Genomic DNA, 25,046 nt, shown 5'->3' with positions numbered 1-25,046 from the left:
ACACCCCAGTTTAACTGTAGAGTCATGTGTCCAACACACCCCAGTTTGACTGCAGAGTCTTGTGTTCAACACACCTCAGTTTGACTGCAGAGTCTTGTGTCCAACACACCCCAGTTTGACTGCAGAGTCTTGTGTCCAACACCCCCCAGTCTGACTGCAGAGTCTTGTGTCCAACACACCCCAGTTTGACTGCAGAGTCTTGTGTCCAACACACCCCAGTCTGACATATACCAACAGCTATGTATTGACATGTGACTTGTCAATTAGTCAGATGAGTACTTACGATAACAACATATTTAAGTCGTGAATTTCACTAAGCTTGTCTTTGAAATTTGAATTAAGCAATCTGTTAACCCAATCCATCTAATCAGTCACTCCTGAAAACCCTCAACCAATCAGTCAATATTAACCATCCAACCTTTTAACCAGATAATCTATCAGTGTTCCAATCCGTCAATAAACCATCTTACCAATGAATCATTCATTCAACCAGTTAATCTGTTAATCAATTGACTGTCAGGTCAATCAACCAAATAATTAATCAGTCAACCAGTGAGAGAATCAGCCGATCAGTCAGCTTCAATTGTGCACTCAATCAGTCAACCAGTGACTCATTTGCAGGTGGGATAGCTGAGCTGAATGGTGGACAAGGCTTGAGGTTTGCCAGGGATGAGGAGGAGAGGTCTCAGCTATGGAAGGCCAGACACAACATCTTCTGGCTCTGCAGAAACCAGCGCCCAAACTCCATTGTGAGCATTCCCACAGATACTGCTTATAGCCGTACAGATATGCTTACTTCAAAAGATACTGTACTTTTTCAACATTTTTTGCATGTTAGCAAGAGGTTTATTCAAGCATACTCTGTAGACATTATTCTGTGTGGACTGATTAAATTATACTTTTTTTTGGCCCTGAAATAGCCAACCCAACCAATGAAGATTTGTCTCCAAAATTAAATTTAAAATTGGCATAAATTTCACTGCAAGTTGCTCTTTCATATGTGAAATGGTTGAGGAATTAGGGTAACTGTAGAATTTGGTCTTTCCAAAACAGTTAAAAAAAATATGTTTTTTGCTTAAATGGTTCATATGGGCAAAGTTACTTTCTCAAGACCTAAGGTGTGCATTCTGTTAAGCGCCATACACGCTCTCAAAACAGGCCTCATAATGCTTGAGAAAGAACAAAAAGTCTTCACCATAGCATCCATGCACCATGAATCGTGCACCATGAATCATTTATCAATAAACAGAAAATCAGTGGTCTGTATTGAGAGGGTCTTCACAGCAATTTTTATGTGTAGTTTTGTTCTTTGATATTATATTTCTTTGATTACATTATGACTATAAAATGTGCTTTGCATACTGATAATGACAACAAGGAAAGACAGTATAACAAATACAAGTAATGATCACACTGTTACTCATATGTCTTCCTAAATAACATCCAGTGATCTTTCTCCTTGTCAGGGTTACCCTACTGATGTGTGCGTGCCCATTTCCAAACTGCCCGGAGTTCTGACAAGGGCTAGAGAGGCTGTTCACAGGGAAGGACTCTGGGGTAAACTCAGCTGTTATTTCAGAGTGGAGCCCATATGGATTGGATGGACTTGTGGGATGGTTGCTAGGAGTAAACCAAACTTTCCAAGATGTGAAACACAAATTTTCACTGAGTATAAAATAAGCAGAAGAAATCAGGCACATGTAATGTAAGACGCGCAAAGTTTGTTTTTTGGATTTTGCCGATATTGCTCGATTTTGCTGATATTACTCGAGTTTTGTCATAATTTGGGATCTTCCCCCCCCCCCAACAAAGTTATTCTGACAGCAAGTAGCTTAATTTCTGGGCTGACCACTGGAGCCCGCGAAAACTCCAATTTAAAGCCACTTTTAGGCTTAAAGAAAAAAGCTGAGAAGTTTTTTGTTCTTTTATTTGTTGGACGGCATCTTAGGATTCATATTAAGAAATAAAAACCCAGCATTTCATGCTAGATGGTCTTTGAATGTATGGCATATGTAAGAGTAGTCTCCCTTAGGTACATTAGGTAAAATGCCTGGGCATTTTATACGTGTCTATGTTCTTTCAACAGATTCAGACAAAATTTACTTAACATTAATTATGACCTACACATCAGACATTTATTATAAGGCTGCATTTGGTAGATAGAAAGAGCTGAAAATACCTCCAGAAATGTGTTGAACTTAATATAGGTTTGGAGATAACTTGTGTTGTGGCTGTGATTTAACACTGGTTGGGAGTTCAAATCCAAGATTTGCTTGGATAGGCGTGACTTTATATCAGGTTTTTGACTCTGGCATGTGGTAGTGTTCTCTGGATTAGGCTCAGTTTCCTGCATAGATTAACCCACCCACCATCATGTAAGTTCAGCATTGTTGAATCCAACATATTACTACATACATTTACCAGACATTTTAATGAGTAAATTATTAATTAAGTATGTTGATCTTGCTCCAACACAGGTCCAATACTAGGTCACGTGGGAGATGGAAATTTTCATGTGACGTTCTTCATGGAGAAGGATGATCAAGAAGAGATTCTGAAAGTTCAAAGAATAGCCAATGAAATAGCTGAGTATGTGGGTCATGTTGCCAAGTGCAGATGTTGATTACTGAACTGATGTTGTCATTGTGGTGTTTCCTGTTTGACATGTAGAAATAGTGATCTATATCAGTTTTTGTGTTCAATTCTAATACTTCAGATCAGTTTACCAGTACGTCTCGATGTTTGTACCTGTAATGTGTATGCCTCACCTGAAACAGGTGATGAATGTCCGTGAGGATTCCAGGCAATTTTCCAACCTGTCGGACCGGGTGATACCTGTCTGATTGGATGTTGGATACATTGGAACTATAAACATGAGTCCAGAGAAGCTTATTGTGTCTCAAGCTACTTTTATACCAAAATTTATGGAGTGTTGAAGTTTACCTAAGTTGGTAGAGCATCCCTTCGGGAGTCGGTAGGTCCAGGGTCAAGCCTCATTTGGGTCACACCTAAGACCTTAAAAGAGGAAGTTGTGACTTCCTCGCTTGGCGTTCAGCATGAAGGGGATGGTGCAATGACTGGTCGACCCATATCAATATAATGGCTCGGGCGGGGCAGCTTACTTGCCTTCGGTAAGTCGTCTCATTGAAGCAGCACTAGATAAAACAGCAGAAATCCGTCCTGCATCGGCACATTACATGTACTCTAAGGACTCTTTCGTCATCATATTGAAAAATTGTTAAGTACAACATTAAACTCCCAAGCACTAATGCACTCACTCTTTTTCTCCAGTATACACATTATCTGTAGATAGCTTTGCACATCTGTGTTAGTACAAGGAGCCTTTGACCCTGCCCGATGCTCATATCTACCTAGACTGTGACGGAATGTTTAAACCATCCACATGCGTGTAGACCGTGACTGTTGTCAGCTCAGTATTGGCTTAGGCAATCACAAGCTTGTACTCGTCACTCATGGTACACAGATAGCCTTATCTCCGGTAATGATTTGGATGTCAAAGGTCATTCCAGTGAATTGGTGGTGGAACTCCCTGTGTTTTACTACCATAACTCAACATTTGCAGGGTTGCAATCGTCACACATTGTACAAGGATTGCCAAATACATATCACCATTTGCAGATCAAAGACCACTGGCCACAACGATTTACCACTGCAACGATTTACAATTCTCTAACATACAAAGTCAGTATGCAATCTTTATGTAAATGATTGCCATATTTTTGACAGTATGATAATTTTAACCTTTCTGGTTGATTTAATGGTAAGATTGTAGCATTATCTAATGAGAAAATATGTGTATGACACGTTCTACTTTAGGTTGGTTTATGGGTTAGTATTTGAACTTATCACTTCGCTTGAACAGTACGCAGTTTTTATGAACTGCTCAATCAGGCAAGCTACCAGTGTTCTCTGAATGCCCTGTTTTACGTGAGCACATGTGGGCATTTACATCACTATTTTTTAAGCATATTTATGAACAGTTGGAATAAAACTCTGAGACTGGACCACAAGGGCAGCATGTGTGACCATTTGACAAACATTACATCATTGCTCTATTTTTATTCAGAGTACTTTAGTCTTTAATGTCTCATCAATTGTCACCTATCTAGTCACATCTTTATAAGTGTTTGATGAAACCTTTGGATGCTGTATAATTTTTTAGACTCATCATTAGTGATAAGTTTTCTTATCAACAGTTACCTCTTTCTACCTAATTAAATGTCATCTATCTGGTCAAGTCACTTGTCTGATCACATTTCTGTATCATTAAACTTTTCCACTTGTTTCCTGTTAGATATCATGATGTCTGCTCTCATCTTTCTACCTGTATTCTCACCTCACTAGTCCACTTGTTTCCTATCAGATATCATGCTGTCTGGTCTCATCTTTCTACCTGTATTCTCACCTCACCAGTCCACTTGTTTCCTATCAGATATCATGCTGTCTGGTCTCATCTTTCTACCTATATTCTCACCTCACCAGTCCACTTGTTTCCTCTCAGATATCATGCTGTCTGCTCTCATCTTTCCACCTGTATTCTCACCTCACTAGTCCACTTGTTTCCTCTCAGATATCATGATGTCTGCTCTCATCTTTCTACCTGTATTCTCACCTCACTAGTCCACTTGTTTCCTCTCAGATATCATGATGTCTGGTCTCATCTTTCTACCTGCATTCTCACCTCACTAGTCCACTTGTTTCCTTTCAGATATCATTATGTCTGCTCTCATCTTTCTACCTGTATTCTCACCTCACTAGTCCACTTGTTTCCTCTCAGATATCATGATGTCTGCTCTCATCTTTCTACCTGTATTCTCACCTCACCAGTCCACTTGTTTCCTTTCAGATATCATTATGTCTGCTCTCATCTTTCTACCTGTATTCTCACCTCACCAGTCCACTTGTTTCCTCTCAGATATCATGATGCCTGCTCTCATCTTTGTACCTGTATTCTTACCTCACTAGTCCACTTGTTTCCTCTCAGATTTCATGCTGTCTGGTCTCATCTTTCTACCTGTATTCTCACCTCACCAGTCCACTTGTTTCCTCTCAGATTTCATGCTGTCTGGTCTCATCTTTCTACCTGTATTCTCACCTCACCAGTCCACTTGTTTCCTCTCAGATTTCATGCTGTCTGCTCTCATCTTTCTACCTGTATTCTCACTTCTTTAGTCCACTTGTTTCCTATCAGATATCATGTCTGGTCTCCTCTTTCTACCTATATTCTCACCTCACCAGTCCACTTGTTTCCTTTCAGATATCATGCTGTCTGCTCTCATCTTTCTACCTGTATTCTCACCTCACTAGTCCACTTGTTTCCTATCAGATATCATTCTGTCTGCTCTCATCTTTCTACCTGTAATCTCACCTCACTAGTCCACTTGTTTCCTATCATATATCATGATGTCTGGTCTCATCTTTCTACCTGTATTCTCACCTCACTAGTCCACTTGTTTCCTATCAGATATCATGATGCCTGCTCTCATCTTTGTACCTGTATTCTCACCTCACTAGTCCACTTGTTTCCTTTCAGATATCATGATGCCTGCTCTCATCTTTGTACCTGTATTCTCACCTCACTAGTCCACTTGTTTCCTATCATATATCATGATGTCTGCTCTCATCTTTCTACCTGTATTCTCACTTCTTTAGTCCACTTGTTTCCTATCAGATATCATGTCTGGTCTCCTCTTTCTACCTATATTCTCACCTCACCAGTCCACTTGTTTCCTTTCAGATATCATGCTGTCTGCTCTCATCTTTCTACCTGTATTCTCACTTCTTTAGTCCACTTGTTTCCTATCAGATATCATGTCTGGTCTCCTCTTTCTACCTATATTCTCACCTCACCAGTCCACTTGTTTCCTTTCAGATATCATGCTGTCTGCTCTCATCTTTCTACCTGTATTCTCACCTCACTAGTCCACTAGTTTCCTATCAGATATCATGATGTCTGCTCTTATCTTTCTACCTGTATTCTCACCTCACCAGTCCACTTGTTTCCTATCAGATATCATGATGCCTGCTCTCATCTTTCTACCTGTATTCTCACCTCACTAGTCCACTTGTTTCCTATCATATATCATGATGTCTGGTCTCATCTTTCTACCTGTATTCTCACCTCACTAGTCCACTTGTTTCTTCTCAGATATCATGCTGTCTGCTTTCATCTTTCTACCTGCATGCTCACCTCACCAGTCCACTTGTTTTCTATCAGATATCATGCTGTCTGGTCTCATCTTTCAACCTGCATACTTATCTCACTAGTCCACTTGTTCTACCTTTGTCTTCAGTTATCACTTGTTCTGGTTTTATTTCAGAGATGCATTGGCTGTAGGTGGGACCTGTACAGGAGAACACGGTGTGGGGCTTGGCAAGCGCAGTCTACTGGCCAAAGAGTTAGGGGAAACTGCAATAGATGTTTTGTGGCAACTTAAAAGAATGATGGATCCCCAAAACATCATGAACCCGGGCAAAGTGTTGCCACCAAAATTAACACTATGAACTAGACCGAAGTTTACCCACCCAAATGATCAGTATGAACCTTAATCTGCAAGGTTTTACCATCCAGGTGAACATCATTAACCTGGAATAGATGAGCACCATGTGGTCATGATTACCACAAGACAGGTAACCAGGAAGGTTTTACCACCGAGGTAAACATCATTAACCTGGAAGAGATGAGCACCATGTGGTCATGATTACCACACGACAGGTAACCAGGAAGGTTTTACCATCCAGGTGAACATCATTAACCTGGAAGAGATGAGCACCATGTGGTCATGATTACCACAGGACAGGTAACCAGGAAGGTTTTACCATCCAGGTGAACATCATTAACCTGGAAGAGATGAGCACCATGTGGTCATGATTACCACAAGACAGGTAACCAGGAAGGTTTTACCACCGAGGTGAACATCATTAACCTGGAATAGATGAGCACCATGTGGTCATGATTACCACAGGACAGGTAACCAGGAAGGTTTTACCATCGAGGTGAACATCATTAACCTGGAATAGATGAGCACCATGTGGTCATGATTACCACAGGACAGGTAACCAGGAAGGTTTTACCATCCAGGTGAACATCATTAACCTGGAAGAGATGAGCACCATGTGGTCATGATTACCACAAGACAGGTAACCAGGAAGGTTTTACCACCGAGGTGAACATCATTAACCTGGAATAGATGAGCATCATGTGGTCATGATTACCACAGGACAGGTAACCAGGAAGGTTTTACCATCCAGGTGAACATCATTAACCTGGAATAGATGAGCACCATGTGGTCATGATTACCACAAGACAGGTAACCAGGAAGGTTTTACCATAAAAGGTGAACATCATTAACCTGGAATAGATGAGCACCATGTGGTCATGATTACCACAAGACAGGTAACTAGGAAGGTTTTACCATTGAGGTGAACATCATTAACCTGGAATGGATGAGCACCATGTGGTCATGATTACCACAGGACAGGTAACCAGGAAGGTTTTACCATAAAAGGTGAACATCATTAACCTGGAATAGATGAGCACCATGTGGTCATGATTACCACAGGACAGGTAACCAGGAAGGTTTTACCATTGAGGTGAACATCATTAACCTGGAAGAGATGAGCACCATGTGGTCATGATTACCACAGGACAGGTAACCAGGAAGGTTTTACCATCGAGGTGAACATCATTAACCTGGAAGAGATGAGCACCATGTGGTCATGATTACCACAGGACAGGTAACCAGGAAGGTTTTACCATAAAAGGTGAACATCATTAACTTGGAATAGATGAGCACCATGTGGTCATGATTACCACAAGACAGGTAACCAGGAAGGTTTTACCATCGAGGTGAACATCATTAACCTGGAGGAGATGAGCACCATGTGGTCATGATTACCACAGGACAGGTAACCAGGAAGATTTTACCATCGAGGTGAACATCATTAACCTGGAATAGATGAGCACCATGTGGTCATGATTACCACAGGACAGGTAACCAGAATCATTATCGTTTTGCATCTAAACAGGTGTTTATCCACCTAAGATAACTGCTTGCTCTAGTACAAAAATCATGTACTGGACAGAATGTTTCCATCAAAATAAATATTAGTTATTTGAGCAGTTGTAGGTCTGTGTGCATCTTGGGGCTACCTTGTGATAGCATGCAGCTCTTGGGTTTTGAACAGCGGAGATGTTTCATGTACCCATCAATTTCTAACAGAACGTGTATATAACTCATTTCCTTCACCACAATTAATCATTACTGCTATTGTATGATTGAAATATTCTCGGGTTTATACGGCAGAGCGTACGAACGAATTGAAGAAGTGCGTGCACTGCGTGAAACAAAAACTGTAGAACCGGTGAGGCAACATTTACTGAACTTCCTAAATCTATTTTCACTTATTTGTTTTTACGAAATAACAGTGTGTAGATTAAGACGACATAAGGTGACGAGAGATTTGCAAGAAAATTTACGAAAAACAGTAGGCACTGGTTGCTTCAGGGGAAGATTGGTGATGATGTACCGTAAAAAGAAAAGATGTTAACAGGTCGAAATTCTCCATTTTGTATGTGCTACAAATTATGTAAAAAAGCAAATTAGAAAAGCATGTTTTGCACTTTGATAAGAAAATAGTGATGTCTTCCCACTGTGCCAGTAATTTGCGTTGTGAAATACGTGTGTTTTATTAAGTATAAGTTCATTTGAGTTGTTTGCTTTGCTGAGATTAATCAGTTTTGTTACATTTGTATCAAGTTCAGTTCATATAATGTGGTCTTTGTGTTGTGTGATATAGTGCAGGTTTATGCTCAGAAATTTTTGGGGAACCACTGACGCAGGTGACAACACCCCCAAAGGCTTCCTGCTTCGAGCCAACCGCAGGCAGGGAGTAATTTTCCATACAGAAGTCGACTACGCGATTCCTGTATACACCTCTCCGTTGTTGTACAGTACGAGCGTACGCGTTCTTAATCTCTCTGCCATAATGTGGTTAGAATAGATACCATTGAACTGACAGGTTGATTATGACGTGTTTATACCTCAGGTAACAGATAAATCTACCTGCACCTGAGCACACCTGACATTTGTGGTGGTTGTGTCAGGTAAACTGTGTAATGTGAAAGGATATAAGAGAAATATAGCCCAGCAGTGTGTTACACGCTTAGTTGTGTTGTTCTGTGTCGGAGGACAGTCGGTTTGTATTATGTCAGATCCTCTGTTTAAACGTCCTCCTCATTTATGTCTTGGTTCTTGTTTGCTCAGACCACCCTCCCTCCTCCTGGCTTTCACCTCCCTCCACCATCAATCAGTTTTAGTTTCTGAGACTTACAAATATGTCACATTGCCACAGTGTATTCCCATTATCTCCACCATCATCAGAGCTCAGTTTATTCTCCGATTTCACGACTGTATTGAATGGGATATAATGGCGTGTAGGGTTAAGGCAGATGGGATCGGAGTATCTGATATACTGTGATGTTGTTGAACAGACGTGCCTTTGTGGAACGCAGACTCTCTAGAAACACCTCTCCACTGTGAACTCCCCCAGCACCTCTACACATCTTACCCACCACCCCGAATCCAACTATTGTCCCCGACCATCTCTTTAACAAGTGATTAGTGACTTTCTTTAAAGGGAGTTCTACCCAGGCAAAATGTCCCTTAGGCGGCATCGCCGTTTTTTGTTTTGTTTGATCTTATTTCGATGTTCTTGGTGGAGACCATGTGCGACAACGTGGGAAACTTCTGCCACAAAGATGGTACTGTATTTTGCGCTTTAATACATCAATTTGGTGTCTTTTGTTGTTTTTGTCATGCTGTGTGAATACGACCATTTCCCCCAGACAAGGGAGTGTTTGTTTGTGGCCCGCACTTTGTTGATGTACACTGATGTTTGTTTAAAGCTGAGCCAACCGGGTCTTCGGGTGAAGTGCCGACTTGTTTGCCAGTCCCGTTTTGTTCCCGATGGTTTATAGGAGGGGAACAGGTCTGCCGTTTTCCCCCTAACCTGTGGTCTGTCTGTCTCACCTCCTCCCCCTTTCTTTAATAAATTATTTGTTTGATAAAGTTATACAGCCGGATCTTTCATTAAATTTCGGTCAGTGATCTATATTTATGCATTTGCAGTCTACCTAAACACATTGTGAACTGCTACAAACCACAGATAGTATAAACACACGTGCACACTACAAATCACAAGGCAGGAACCGTGTGGTTGAATGGGCGTACACCAGGTAAGTATACATCATGGTGTCAAATGGAGAAAACCACAGTGCATCCCTTTTTTCATTCACAAAAGAGCTGGCCCGAAGAGTTGTATAGAGAAGATCTTATAGCAGACATTGTTCCTAGTGTGCTTCGTTGAGAGTAGGCTTTCCATTTAACAGTAAGCATAGGCGCATGCACTCAACACTCTCAAAGAATGGACAGTTGTACAGACGACCGACAAAGACTATGACCTTTAGGTCAGCTGAATACGTTTAGCACAAATCCCCTATACTAATGCGACTCACATCAGAACAATATTTTCCATAGGCAAACAAAGACAACACACGAGCTGCTGTTTTCAGTGGACTGAATTCAGTTTTCGGCGTTGTTCTCCAACACGGTACTGGGTTATACTTTATGAGTCAGTGAGCCGTGAACCGTATTGCTCTCCTTATGTGCTTCACATAGGCCTTCCTTAGTGGCGCATTTCTTTCTTTTTCAGCATTTTTTGTTGTTGACTTTTTAGCACAATTTCTAGTGGGAAATGTATTGGGAATTTTACGACACTTTTGGAATAAATTAGAGCGGTTAGGAAAACGACTCATATTTTTTTTATTGAACTCACTGCATAATTTCGATCACTTTCAGCTCCTTGGCCAAGAGTTAGTTTGACTGGCGACTATTTTTCACAACGTGTTTTCCGGCAGTTAAACTGTTGGTGTTCCTAATCTTTAAAGTCATTTATGCTACATTTATACTATATTTATGCTACATTTATACCACATTTATACTATACTTATGCTGCATTTATACTATATTTATGCTACATTTATTCTACATTGATGCTACATTCACCTTGCCAATTATAAACACTTGGTCTGTATATGCACAGCAGAAAGCGGATGCTTGTGTTTTTCCAAAGTGATATCGGCATTATCAGTATTGCCTCTGCCAGAAATCTAAACAGTCTGTCACATACTGGTTGTAAGAGAGGAGACAGTATTCGAAAGGAGGAGCACGATGTGAACCCATATTGATTTGGGACGTAACAACAGTTATAGGAGATGAAACCTCACGTCCCTTATAAACGCGAACAGCACTGTTGGCGCAACGTGCTGCGTATTAATATATCGAACTAGAAATGACTATATGCTGATGATACCTCGGAGATCCACCTCCAATTACGTATAAGGGACAGGTTTATCAGACCGCTATCTGTACCAGTACGAGTAGTTTCTTTGGCTATGTGGTTTAACGCCACTTTCATTTATATATTTTATCGTTTTCAGATGGGGTCTCCCTGTACCGTGTCGGTTCTCAGTTCGAACTCGTTGATAGATTTGTACATTTAAAAGACTGTTCCGGAGATTTTTGGCAAAAATACAGTTTTTTTTTGTTATTATTTTAGTATTGCCCAAATAATTATCTTTCACAAATATTAACCTCGTTTGTTCACGTGTTACCTTTCATAACAAAGTGCCCTAAATCTGCAAAACGTATCGCATTATACTTTTTTCAAACATTAGTATCATTATAACTCTAACATTTACGAAGCCATAAGACGAAGATACGAAGCGACTTTGGACAAGCAATGTTACGACGAGAATCCCTTCGTACGGGTGCCAATGTACCATCGCTTCGTGTCATTGCCCCGTGTTATCGTGCCATCGCTCTGTGCCATCGCGCCTTCGCCCCGTATCATGGTATCATCGCTTGTCTTCGTGCCTTCGCGTCGTGCCATCGTTCTATCATAGTTTCGTCAAAGCCGTATAGCTTTGTACCATCGGTATTTTGCTATCATGTGGTTAATAGTGACGGTTACGGTATTCTAGTTCCCTTTCCTGTGTGCCACTGTTTGGACACAAAATGAAAATGAATGCTTTCTTTCTCCGCATTGATCCTGTGAGAATTTTTCAGACGAACCGATGGTACGGTTCAACAAAGCAGTGGTCAGCGCTTCGTGCCATCGTGTCATCATTTATTACCATTGTGCACTTTCATCATGTTCAAGTAACCTGACAGTTAGGTGTCCGTACGTTTTACCTATATATTTTTCACATTCCCCACAGTTGATTTTGTAAACAGCTTTATTTCTGAGTCCAGGGTCCTCTCTGTCTTTGAAAATCTCTTCCGAAAGCTTGTGAATAAGTCAGTTTGTACAAAGTGTTTTTTGTCGTTTTGTTCATCATTAACATTGTGAAACCTATCAATACCCCTATCATGAACGTGGCGTGAAAAATACCCAAATACCATTACAGCGGTGATGCAGAATGAGCAAAGAGTGACATACTTTCAAAACAAAGCTGACGTTCAAATTCAATGCCCTGCAAAATTACACCTTCCAACGGACAGAATAAAGCAAGCTTTGCACAGTATATTCCTGAAGTCAGTGCTGAAAATAGCTGGCATTATTCCAAATTATTCCAATTGCTAACACTAATTAATCGGTCATCGTGTTTTCATCATGCTTAGCGGGCTTGCCAGGTCGATTGATTGATATGATTAAGATTTCACATATACGACGGTGGCCAGCATTATGGTGTAAGGAAACCGGACAGAGCCCCAGGGAAACCCACGACCATCCGCAGATTGCTGGAAGACCTTCCCGTGAGCTTGACTCACAGCGACCGCATTGGTGAGAGACTCCTGGATTGTTACACTAACCACGGAGGCCCCTTGACAGTTTGAATGAATGAATGATTATGGCTTAACGCCACATCGGCAAACCTTGACAGTTTGAAGATGTAAGTCTAGGCTAGGGTTTGAACCGACGACTAGACGTTCCTTTTTCACCGGTGGTCTGCATGAGGGCAATACGGTATTGACATTGGTATACACAAAGTGTGTATTCTGTCAACCAACTGGTCCCAGGAACCTGTCATCCTATCTCCTGTATACTCCCCCATTGAGACCTGGCCTACTTTTATGAATTCAGTATGAATGAAGACTACTTCTACTATACCGTGAACACAAAACACAATCAGCTGTTTTTCTTCAGTCTTCAGGATAGCAGCACGACCTTGGTGTACCCTCTACGAGAAGAAAAGACGGAGACTCGGGCGCTGATTTATGGCGAACTGACACTGGTAAATCAAAATTTAACCCCACAAGTCAAAGTAAAAAAAGGCGTCTTAGTGTTGGAGACAGTTGTTCAGTAGGTTCCATTCGGTGAGACAGAAGCCATTGAGAGATCGGCTAATGCGTGTGTCAACAACAACCAGCTTGTTCGCAGTAAATAGGTCGAGCCCTGGAGTAGCCTAGATCTTTCATTATCATCCTGATTCTGACCGGGCTCCGTGCTTACCTATTACTCAACATAATACGCGTAACCCGGTAAAGTATAGGGCGCGCACACCGGCTATACACAAAACGTTGACTCATACTTTTCACTTTAATTCGAACAAATGTCATGCTTTTTTATGCAGAGCGTACATTGGCTTAGGCCAAAATGAAGAAGTTGTTTGTTTGGATAAGAAGATGAATTTGTGAATTTTAGTATACAGGTAGATCGGGTTATTTTATTTATTTTTTTCTGAAAATAAGGATTCAATAGGTATTAAACTTATATTTTAAACTTATTAAATCTAAATTTATTAGATTATTTAATAAGAATCCACTTTGAAGAACTTTACGTTAATTTATACAGACTTACACTTCAAATTTATTGAATATCCATAATTCAGCAAGCTTAAATTGAAAAAATATAAAAAGAAAAACTGCCTGATTTTAATAATAACCAAAAACGAACCCTTGGTAGATTTTTCAGTCGGTAGGCCCTAATTTATGCGTGTACACGATGAATTTATTCTAGATTTTCTGAGTACTGAAAGACTGGATTAATTTATTGTAACAAACTATTATGCTGTACATGACGGATCTGTCGTGTTGTTTCAAGAAAATGCATTTGTTGTCTGTAACATAATATTGCCCTGCCTCTAACATAATATTTTGCTGTCTATAGCATAATGTTGTGCTGTCTGTAACATAACTTTGTGCTATCTGTAACATAATGTTGTGCGGTCTGTAACATAATATTGTCTTGTCTGTAACATAATGTTGTGCTGTCTGTAACATAATATTGCGCTGTCTCTAACATAACATTGTGTTGGCTGTAACATAATATTGCGCTGTCTCTAACATAATGTTGTGCTGGCTGTAACATAATATTGTGTTGTCTGTAACATAATATTGCAGTGTTATATAATGTTGTGCTGCCTGTAACATAATATTGTGTTTGTAAAATAATATTGTTATATCTGTAACATAATATTGCAGTGTCTGTAACGTAATATTGTGCTGTCAGTTACATAATATTTTGCTGCCTGTAACACAATATTTTGCTGTCTGTACATATTATTGTGTTGTCTGTGACATAATTTTGTGCTGTCTGTTACATAATATTATGCTGTCTGTAACATTATTGTGTTGTCTGTGGCATAATTTTGTGCTGTCTGTTACATAATATTATGCTGTCTGTAACATTGTTGTGTTGTCTGTGACATAATTTTGTGCTGTCTGTTACATAATTTTATGCTGTCTATAACATTATTGTGTTGTCTGTGACATAATTTTGTGCTGTCTGTTACAGTATATTGTGCTGTCTGTAACATAATATTCAGTTGTCTGTAACATATTATTGTGCTGCAGTCACGTAATCTAGCACCTCTTAAAAACATTACAATATGTTAAATAAACAGAGTTGATTACATTTTAGAATGTATTTAAATGGATAAGCTACCCGTATAAAAATTTCCAGTTTGAGTTTATTGTCTTAATATTCAGTTGTCTGTACGATAATATTGCGTTGTCTGCAACATAATGTTGTGCTGTCTGTAATATAATATTGTGTTGTCTGTAACATAATATTGTGTTGTCTGTAATGTAATATTGTGATATCTGTAACATATTGTTGCAGTGTCTGTAACATAATATTGTGCTGTCTGTTACACAATATTGTGTTGACTGTAACATAATGTTGTGCTATCTGTAACATAATATTTTGTTGTCTGTGACATAATTTTGTGATGTCTGTTACATAATATTATGCTATCTGTAACACTATTGTGTTGTCTGTGACATAATTTTGTGCTGTCTGTTACAGTATTGTGCTGTCTGTAACATAATATTCAGTTGCCTGTAACATATTATTGTGCTGCAGTCACGTAATCTAGCACCTCTTAAAAACATTACAATATGTTAAATAAACAGAGTTGATTACATTTTAGAATGTATTTAAATGGATAAGCTACCGGTATAAAAATTTCCAGTTTGAGTTTATTGTCTTATGACGCCAAATACGCTAAAATGTTTCTTTACATCTACAGTGGCGGCCAGTGAAGGAAATAGGGGTGCCCAGGGCGAACCACCCACTTACAGGTTACACGAGCGCATTGATTTTTCTTACCATTTATGTAGTTAATTTGTCAACTTCAACCTCAAAAATATATATTCCCTAACTTTTGCGTGGTATCATGCCACACCATGCCATACTTTAGCTTGCACTCTGCTCTACAGCATATCAAAAAATCAACCTAGCATACCCACAATTGTTTAAAGCTGTGGTTGCTGGGAGTGAAGTCATAACATGTTGTTACCTTGGTAACCTTCAGAGGGTGGGTAATAACACTGGGCAAAAAGTTTTCAGTTCTATCCAAAACAAATACAATTTTGATATATTTCAACTAGAAGCAAAATAGCAGCGCAGAAATTTGTAGTGCGTCAACAACCTGAACTGTCTGTGTGGCAGTATTATCTGTCCTCCCTCGCACTTTAGTTCGGAAGGCAAATCTTTTGCCCAATTTCACGAATTACGCATGTGTAAGCTTTAATTTCCCACGTTTTACCCATTTTCCCCACATGTACACAGTTGTAGCTCGCCAGACTGGTGGAAGACAAGCGCTCAGTGAAGGTAAGACGGAGCAAACGGTCCCACGAACGCCTTAACAGCTTATTATCACGAACAATTAAATATTGTACAATTTCCCTGTCCACCAAGGCTGGGATTGAACGTGCTTCACCTAACAGACTGAACCACGTCTCGTTCCCAGTTATAAGTTTGCGAGCAGCGTCTGTGCCTTATGTAAAAGCTATATGCACCATGACCAACCAGTGTGAAATCAGGTGAACAGGCAGGCAGCCAATTACCAATCATATATGTCATACAGGTAGTGTCCATCATGTCTGGTTTAGATGACCAAGGCTTCTATCAAGTGGAGAAAATAGACTCTTGGCCACCCCACGCAGGTAGCGATCGCCTACAGCTCTGCATTGTAAAAGACTGCAGCATAGAGAGAGCAGTAACGACAGTGGGTTGCTTGTAGTTGGCAAATGACAGGTATTACCGATGACATCCGGCATCTTGTCACTTTACCCTTTATCTTAACTGTTCATATAAATGATTAAACAGTAATAAATTGCACGCCCCCAAGGGGTGTGGTTTAATCAGAATTAGGTCCAAACAACTACAGCTAAATAACTGGCTTAGCTCACACGTTTTATAACTGACGTAATTTATGACAGGTATCAAACACGTGGTAAATGGAGATTTATCAAAGTTTTCCAGAGCGTGGTTTTGCGACAGCCTCATTTACATATTTATGTGACTGTTCGGTATAGTGTAGAATAAGTATATGTAATACATGCCCCTCCTCCCCCCTCCCCCCCCCAAAAAAAAATCTAGAAATTTAATGAACATGCTGTAGGACTAACACATTGTTACACGTTTATATCAGACTATAAAAGTCTACAGTATGGTGATTAAAACCAGACAGGCAGCGGTAGTGGGATGTTGGCAAATGGTCACAAGTAACCGTTGAAATCCTTTCCCTTGTCAATTTATTGTAACTGTTCATACAAATGCTTGAGCAGCAGCAACTTCTGCCGCCCTCAGCACCATGGCTTAAGCTGAATTAGGTAGAAAAGTATGCAGTGATGTTAGTTGCAATTTTCCAGATGTCACTGGTCCAGAATTGCCCCAAATGCTGTGTTGTTATCCCGTGTAATATACAATCACACTGAACAATGCAAAGGGATCATTCATTGGGAGTGCTTAGTCCACCAGCAGGTGTACAGGTAAGAGACTGCAGTTCATGCTGGCTTCCTCTCCGGCTGTATGGGGGAAGGTCTTCCAGCAACCTGCGGATGACCGTGGATTTCCTTCGGACTGTGCCCGGTTTCCTCCCACTTGATTCCATACTACTGGGTATATACTTTCTTAGTTCTTTGGTGGTTTGTGTTGAATGTTGTTGTGAGAATCGGTCTCCCCGAGAGCGTCCATTTCGGCGACGGTTGGTAGACGAATGTTAAATCTCGTTGACCAACACGTCGTTTGTCCGACAAACCTGCGTGGATCTAACCGTCAGTAATATGGCAGGTGAAGCGAGCAACATGTAAGACGGAACTGATCATCACTTTTCAGGGGGCAACATGTAAGACAGAAGTGGTCATCAACTTTTCAGCGGGCAACATGTAAGACAGAAGTGGTCATCGCTTTTCAGGGGTCAACATGTAAGACAGAAGTGGTCATCACTTTTCAGCGGGCAACTTGTAAGACAAGTGGCCATCACTTTTTAGGGGGCAACATGTAAGACAGAAGTGGTTATCATTTTTCAGCGTGCAACATGTAAGACAGAAGTGGCCATCACTTTTCAGCGTGCAACATGTAAGACAGAAGTGGTTATCACTTTTCAGTAATGCAGAGAAAGTCGATATTTTAGGCATGACGTACAATTCTAGTTTTAAAGTCGTAATGCGTGATAATGGCCAGGTAGAGTACAAATACAGGTATGTCAGGTGGAGTACAAATACAGGTATGTCAGGTGGAGTACAAATGCAGATATCTCAAGTGGAATACAAATACAGGTATCTCAGGTGGAGTAAAAATACAGGTATCTCAGTTGGGTCCAAGTGGAGTATAAATACAGATATCTCAGTCGCGTCCAGGTGGAGTACAAATACAGGTATCTCAGTCGCGTCCAGGTGGAGTACAAATGCAGGTATCTCAGGTGGAGTACAAATACAGGTATGTCAGATGGAGTACAAATACATGTATCTCAGGTAGAGTACAAATACAGGTATGTCAGGTGGAGTACAAATACATGTATCTCAGGTGGAGTACAAATACAGGTGTCTCAGTTGCGTCCAGGTGGAGTACAAATACAGGTGTCTCAGTCGCGTCCAGGTGGAGTACAAATGCAGGTATCTCAGGTGGAGTACAAATACATGTATCTCAGGTAGAGTACAAATACAGGTATGTCAGGTGGAGTACAAATACATGTATCTCAGGTGGAGTACAAATACAGGTATGTCAGGTGGAGTACAAATACATGTATCTCAGGTAGAGTACAAATACAGGTATGTCAGGTGGAGTACAAATACATGTATCTCAGGTGGAGTACAAATACATGTATCTCAGGTGGAGTACAAATACAGGTGTCTCAGTTGCGTCCAGGTGGAGTACAAATACAGGTATCTCAGTTGCGTCCAGGTGGAGTACAAACACAGGAATGTCAGGTGGAGTACAAATACAGGTGTCTCAGGTAGAGTACAAATACAGGTATCTCAGGTGGAGTACAAATACATGTATCTCAGGTAGAGTACAAATACATGTATCTCAGGTGGAGTACAAATACAGGTATCTCAGGTGGAGTACAAATACATGTATCTCAGGTGGAGTACAAATACATGTATCTCAGGTGGAGTAAAAATACAGGTATCTCAGTTGCGTCCAGGTGGAGTACAAATACAGGTATCTCAGTCGCGTCCAGGTGGAGTACAAACACAGGAATGTCAGGTGGAGTACAAATGCAGGTGTCTCAGGTAGAGTACAGATACAGGTATGTCAGGTGGAGTACAAATACATGTATCTCAGGTAGAGTACAAATACAGGTATCTCAGGTGGAGTACAAGTACATGTGTCTCAGGTGGAGTACAAATACAGGTATCTCAGCCGCGTCCAGGTAGAGTACAAATACAGGTATCTCAGGTGGAGTACAAATACATGTATCTCAGGTGGAGTACAAATACAGGTATGTCAGGTGGAGTACAAATACATGTATCTCAGGTGGAGTACAAATACATGTATCTCAGTTGGGTCCAGGTGGAGTACAATTACAGGTGTCTCAGTTGCGTTCAGGTGGAGTACAAATACAGGTGTCTCAGTCGCGTCCAGGTGGAGTACAAATGCAGGTATCTCAGGTGGAGTACAAATACAGGTATGTGAGGTGGAGTACAAATACATGTATCTCAGGTAGAGTACAAATACAGGTATGTCAGGTGGAGTACAAATACAGGTATGTCAGGTGGAGTACAAATACATGTATCTCAGGTGGAGTACAAATACAGATATGTCAGGTGGAGTACAAATACATGTATCTCAGGTGGAGTACAAATACAGGTGTCTCAGGTGGAGTACAAATACAGGTATCTCAGTTGCGTCTAGGTGGAATACAAATACAGGTATCTCAGTCGCGTCCAGGTGGAGTACAAACACAGGTATGTCAGGTGGAGTACAAATACATGTATCTCAGCCGCGTCCAGGTGGAGTACAAATACATGTATCTCAGGTAGAGTACAAATACATGTATCTCAGGTGGAGTACAAATACAGGTATCTCAGATGGAGTACAAATACAGGTGTCTCAGGTGGAGTACAAATACAGGTATCTCAGTCGCGTCCAGGTGGAGTACAAATACAGGTATCTCAGTTGCGTCCAGGTGGAGTACAAATACAGGTGTCTCAGTCGCGTCCAGGTGGAGCACAAATACAGGTATCTCAGTTGCGTCCAGGTGGAGTACAAACAGGTATCTCAGTTGCGTCCCGGTGGAGTACAAACACAGGGGCCTCAGGTGGAGTACAAATACAGGTATCTCAGTCGCGTCCAGGTGGAGTACAAATACAGGTATCTCAGCCCCGCTTTAATTGCAAACGTACATAAAAGCTTAGAGTTGATGTGATAAACCAAATGCTTATACAACCCCTGGAGGGTTATTAACGGAATTAGATAGAACACGTAACGCTCTATTCATATTTGTCTACAGCAGTCTGGCTCTCAGTGCAGAATATAAGTAACTGAAAGAAAAAAGGTGCTTGATGGCGTATTTTTGACACATTAAGGTTTAGAGTCAGTAACTTTTGATATAGATTAAAATTATCCCATTTTACACAGAACTGAACAAATGCATCCACATTTTAGTCTTCAACATGCAAAACATCAGTCGGCCATTTTATTTATTTATTTCATTGGAGTTTTACGCCTTACTCAGGAATATTTCACTTATTTTCAACAGCGATCAGCAGTTGATAGTGGTAGGAAACCGGGCAGTGCTCGAGAAAACCACGGCCACCTACAGGCTGCTAACAGATCTTCCAACGTACCACAGTGGAAGCCAGCATGAGCTGCACTTGAACTCACAGCCAGTTCGGAAGAAACCATTATTCGGGTCCCCCAATGGCTGAGACATGGAGCAGTTAAAGTGACATGGTGAAAAAAAGTTTTAGTACGGAAAAACCTCAGCTGTTGATATCGATACATGATTTAGATGTACGGCATATACCGATATAAAATATTAATGTTCGATAATAAACAACCACCTTATTCATCTGCAAAATATAGTCTCCATTATATTCAATGTAGATAGTCTAATCAAACCGGTTCTGTCATCTCTAACCATTCCTTGAAGCATTTTCTGTTAGAAAGATCATTGACACTGACACAAATCAAATTTGTGAAGAAGATGCCCTTCAGAGCCATAGACTATCTGCTCTGCTTTATTTGACTGATAAACTGGGATGTGAAACAAACAGGAGATCTGGAAATACATTCATCAACAATGCTTTCAGAATTTATTTTTCATGTTATCTTGATAAGCGAGTACATATATTGTATTTTTTTCCCTTTTTTATCGATGATGGTTGACTTTTTTTGCCATAATTTTAAGGTAAACGGCATGTATATCTCACGGCGCAACAGGCGCGTCATTTGAAGTCGTAGCACCAATTTTCGCGTGGCTTTCGGCCTAAAGGATTCCGTGAGTGACATGTAACACTGAAAACATGTGTTTATCATCAGTGTCTATCACAAGAACAAATGGCTAACGTCGTGGGGGAGTGTGGGTGTGGGAGTAAGATCTCTAATGCACCTTCCCTCTCTGCCTATTTATCCGCACTCGTACACTGTTAAAAACACCTATTGGGCTGATTTATTGGGTATCTACAACAGATAGATCTCACCAGATAGGCAATATACCATGAAGGTGGTTATACACCGCCCACAGAGGGACATTTGTTCTGAAAGAAATTCTTCAAACCGATAAGTAGGAGAGACTATATCTGTTTAAATTTTGAATGATAGCATAATGTGTTTTTTTTTATGCCACGATATTAGAATACTGTAAGAAAGGATGTGACCGTTCAATTATTCAAGCCGCCTCGATTCCCACTCATTATATTACATACCCCAACATTGGAAGAGCGACTTGCAAGTCTGTAACAGGAATGAATGAATGATTATGGCTTAACGCCACATCGTATCGTATACTTGCAGACAGTCACAATTGTCATCCATCAGTATAACTAGAATAAATAGATGGGATTTCAGGGGAATATACGTGGTGTGTACCCGTTTCGTCACATACTCTGAAAGCAGTAGTTGGACATGATTCCGTTATATCCTTTTATCACACGCCATTTCTCCTCTTTTTGTATTAATTGTTGGACAATAGAAACGCAGAAAGATGTATTCATCACAGAAGAGATGTATACTATTCACATCAGAATCAAAAATTCAAAATAAGAGCGAAAATCCAAAAACGTTTTTAAAAAGTGAAGAAATAGAAAGGTTTTGTGAAACAAATAGAAAGACAGTGAAGATACAGAGATTCATACATCATAAAAGATTACAGAAGAAATAGAAACTTCAGAAATGATCACAGCGAGACTAAGACCTCAGGAAAGAAAACATAGAAGATATAGAAAATTCAGAAAACATCACAGAAGATACATAAATATCAGAAAAGATCACAGAAGAGATAGACACTCCAGAAAAGATCGCAGAAGTGAGTAAAACATCAGTAAAAATCTCAGAACAGATTAAAACTTCCCAGAAGAGATAGAAACTTTGGAAAGCTCACGGAAAAGACAGAAACCTGGTCAGAGAAATCTATCACAGGAGATAAAGACACTGAGGAAGGATCACACAAGAGATGGAAACATAAAAAAATCTCAGATAAGGCATAAAAACTTCAGAAATGATCATAGAAGAAATAGAAACATCAGAAAAGCTCACAGAAGAGATGGAAACATCAGAAAATCTCAGAGAAGACATAAAACTTCAGAAATTGTCATAGAAGAACAAGAAACATCAGAAAAGATCACAGAAGAGATAGAAACACCAGAAAAGATCACAGAAGTAAGTAAAACATCAGAAAAAATCTCAGAACAGATAAAAACCTCACAGAAGAGGAAAATTCACAGAAAAGACACAAACCTGGTCAGAGAAACCTATCATAAGAGATAAAGACACTGTGGAAGGATCATACAAGAGGTAGAAACATCAGAAAATCTCGGAAAAGACATAGAAACCAGAAATGATCATAAAAGAGATAGAAAAATCAGAAAAGCTCACATAAGAGACTGAAACTTCAGAAAGGCTCACAAAGGAGAGAGAAATATCAGAAAAGATCACAGAAAATACAGACACTTCAGAAAAGATCACAGAAGATGTAGAAACTTCATAACAGATAAAAAAACAGTGAGTTTTTGATCGCATATTCTACATCTATAATGGTGATTATCTGTTTAAGCGTCTCTTTTAATAGGCCCACATTGGAAATGGTGTTCAGTTAAAAGCCTGTTTCACATTTGGTTCTGTTACTTTGTGCGCAGTAAACGTAGAATGACTTAATCTGTCACATCTTTGCTTTACAAGCTTCGCCTTGACGTTTTGAGGAGTGCTTTGGGGGAAATGTACGAGGCTTAAAAGTAGAATGACTTAATCTGTCACATCTTGGCTTTACTTGCAAGTTTCGCCTTGACGTGTTAAGGTGCACTGATGGGAAATGTACGAGGCTTTTTGGTGACCTCTGTTGTCATTGACGTTGCTGGTAGAGAAGATTGGCGTCTGTCTTTTCTCCCCAGTGTAGAGTACATGAGTCACTTGTCTGGCCCAGGTATATGAATGACAGTCTGTTCACTTCTATTGTACAGCTTTTTTTTTTACTTTATTTTCCATTTATCATTCGGGTCTTCATTCATTGCATTCGTCGACGTGTGATAAGAAAAGATCTTCAGTCTGTGAATATATGCCTTGGGGCATTGTTCACAGAAAACGCTGTCTCTCCTCGACAGAAACTTCTCGAACTAAATATATACCATGTGACCTATATATGTGTACATATGTGTTATACATGTGAACAATAAATAATATATACAGTCATACAAAAAAATACAAGAAAGGCATATAAAAAGAAATAAACAGGCCATCGTTTCTTATGTTCCCAAGAAATAAGGTACGTTTCAACCTCTACGAGAGCTCTGTATCCTCCTCCCCCACGACCCTTCTTCCCCCACCCCGGGGCGATTTCTGACAGGAATAGTACGCAATTCTTTTATGAACCTAATGTTATTCAGATTTTAAGCTGAAACTTATCACATCACATGGGAACAAGTTTGTACTATTTTTTTCCTCTTGAGTAGGGCTAAACGTATTTCGGCACATCTTTGTAAAGACTTTTCATTAATTATCACATGGCATGATTTACAGTTGAAGGTTCGGTGACATTCAGGCAATAGATTTCCTTGCCTTCGTTTTGCAGTGCCATCTAGACAAGCTAACGATGACATTTCACGCTTGTTGCGCTTCTAGGCCTATATATACCATTGAGGTTTGGTGTTCAAACCAAGTGTTCGGTTATTTTTCTGATGCGTTTTAGAATCCTACACTTGTTACTTCCGTTATAACACTTGACGCCAAATCTGAGTCTTAGCTGCTCTTGTTAAGGACACAGGGACAGGGAATAAATGATCATTCCCTGCCTTCACATAATCAACATCAAAGGGTGGAAGATATGTTTTTTTGTTTTGACGCGGGCATCATTGTCAAAAATTCATTTTTTATTTTTTTTTAATTTTCCTTGCTGACAAGCAAAGCAATTCTAATCTGAAAGTACATGATCGTCATGTTCATCCTACAGTTAATACTTGAATCGTAAGATTCAACCTGTAACCAATTTTGCTTTTATTAATAATTTTAAAAAATATTTATTTACCTGGCAGAAGTTAAATACCCCACGTAATTGTACGAGGAGGGTTTAATGGAACATCCCGCTCATTTTGCTCATTGCGTATTTGCCTACAGAATATCGTGGCATAGCTAGTTGGTATATTGGGTTACCACATGATGCTACAACTCAGCGATCGCAACTCTCAAAAGCACTGGTGGGGAATTAAAACGTAAGAAAGATTATAAATGTCGACGACACGAAAATATATTTCGAAGTCATCCTGATTCAAAGCAAAAATATGAACAGGTGAGAATTGTCACCAGCAGTGTATATCTTTCTGACGTGTGCTGAATCAAATAAATGTCTGTGAGCAAGTGATCACAGCGAAGGGTATAAATACCTTGTAATATTTTATTTATTATTTACTTTTTTGAAATCACAGGATGGATGAAGTTTCTCCCCTTCGCCAGATACCTGTCGTCAAGCAGCAGTTTGGCGATTGTGCGAGAGCTGTTTTTCGAACACGCGACTTAACTGACCAAGTACCTGAGGTATGAACAAACTTGTGGCTTTTTACACAACTGTTCTAGAGAGG

General features: G+C 40.0%; 1 protein-coding gene across 6 annotated transcripts in view; it reads left to right on the top strand.

Moving 5' to 3' along the window:
- LOC135474877 (probable D-lactate dehydrogenase, mitochondrial) overlaps window positions 1–11,813 on the top strand; it is a 40,044-nt gene extending 28,231 nt beyond the window's left edge. For 4 of the 6 annotated variants that reach the window (XM_064754525.1, XM_064754526.1, XM_064754524.1 and 1 more), the window contains exons 10-14: window positions 622–749; window positions 1,467–1,557; window positions 2,478–2,589; window positions 6,342–8,014; window positions 11,522–11,812. In XM_064754525.1, coding sequence (XP_064610595.1) covers window positions 622–749; window positions 1,467–1,557; window positions 2,478–2,589; window positions 6,342–6,525 — 515 coding nt within the window. In that variant the 3' untranslated portion in view covers window positions 6,526–8,014; window positions 11,522–11,812. Of the gene's footprint in view, window positions 1–621; window positions 750–1,466; window positions 1,558–2,477; window positions 2,590–6,341; window positions 8,015–11,521 lie in introns of all 6 variants that reach the window. The other 2 variants (XM_064754528.1, XM_064754529.1) reach the window with 2 other exon arrangements.
- The last annotated feature ends 13,233 nt before the right edge of the window (window positions 11,814–25,046 follow it).

This window comes from Liolophura sinensis, chromosome 9 (assembly GCF_032854445.1).
Source record: "Liolophura sinensis isolate JHLJ2023 chromosome 9, CUHK_Ljap_v2, whole genome shotgun sequence".
NCBI lineage: Eukaryota > Metazoa > Mollusca > Polyplacophora > Chitonida > Chitonidae > Liolophura > Liolophura sinensis.
Note: the sequence above shows the minus strand (reverse complement) of the source record. Positions and strands in the feature narration are given on the sequence as shown.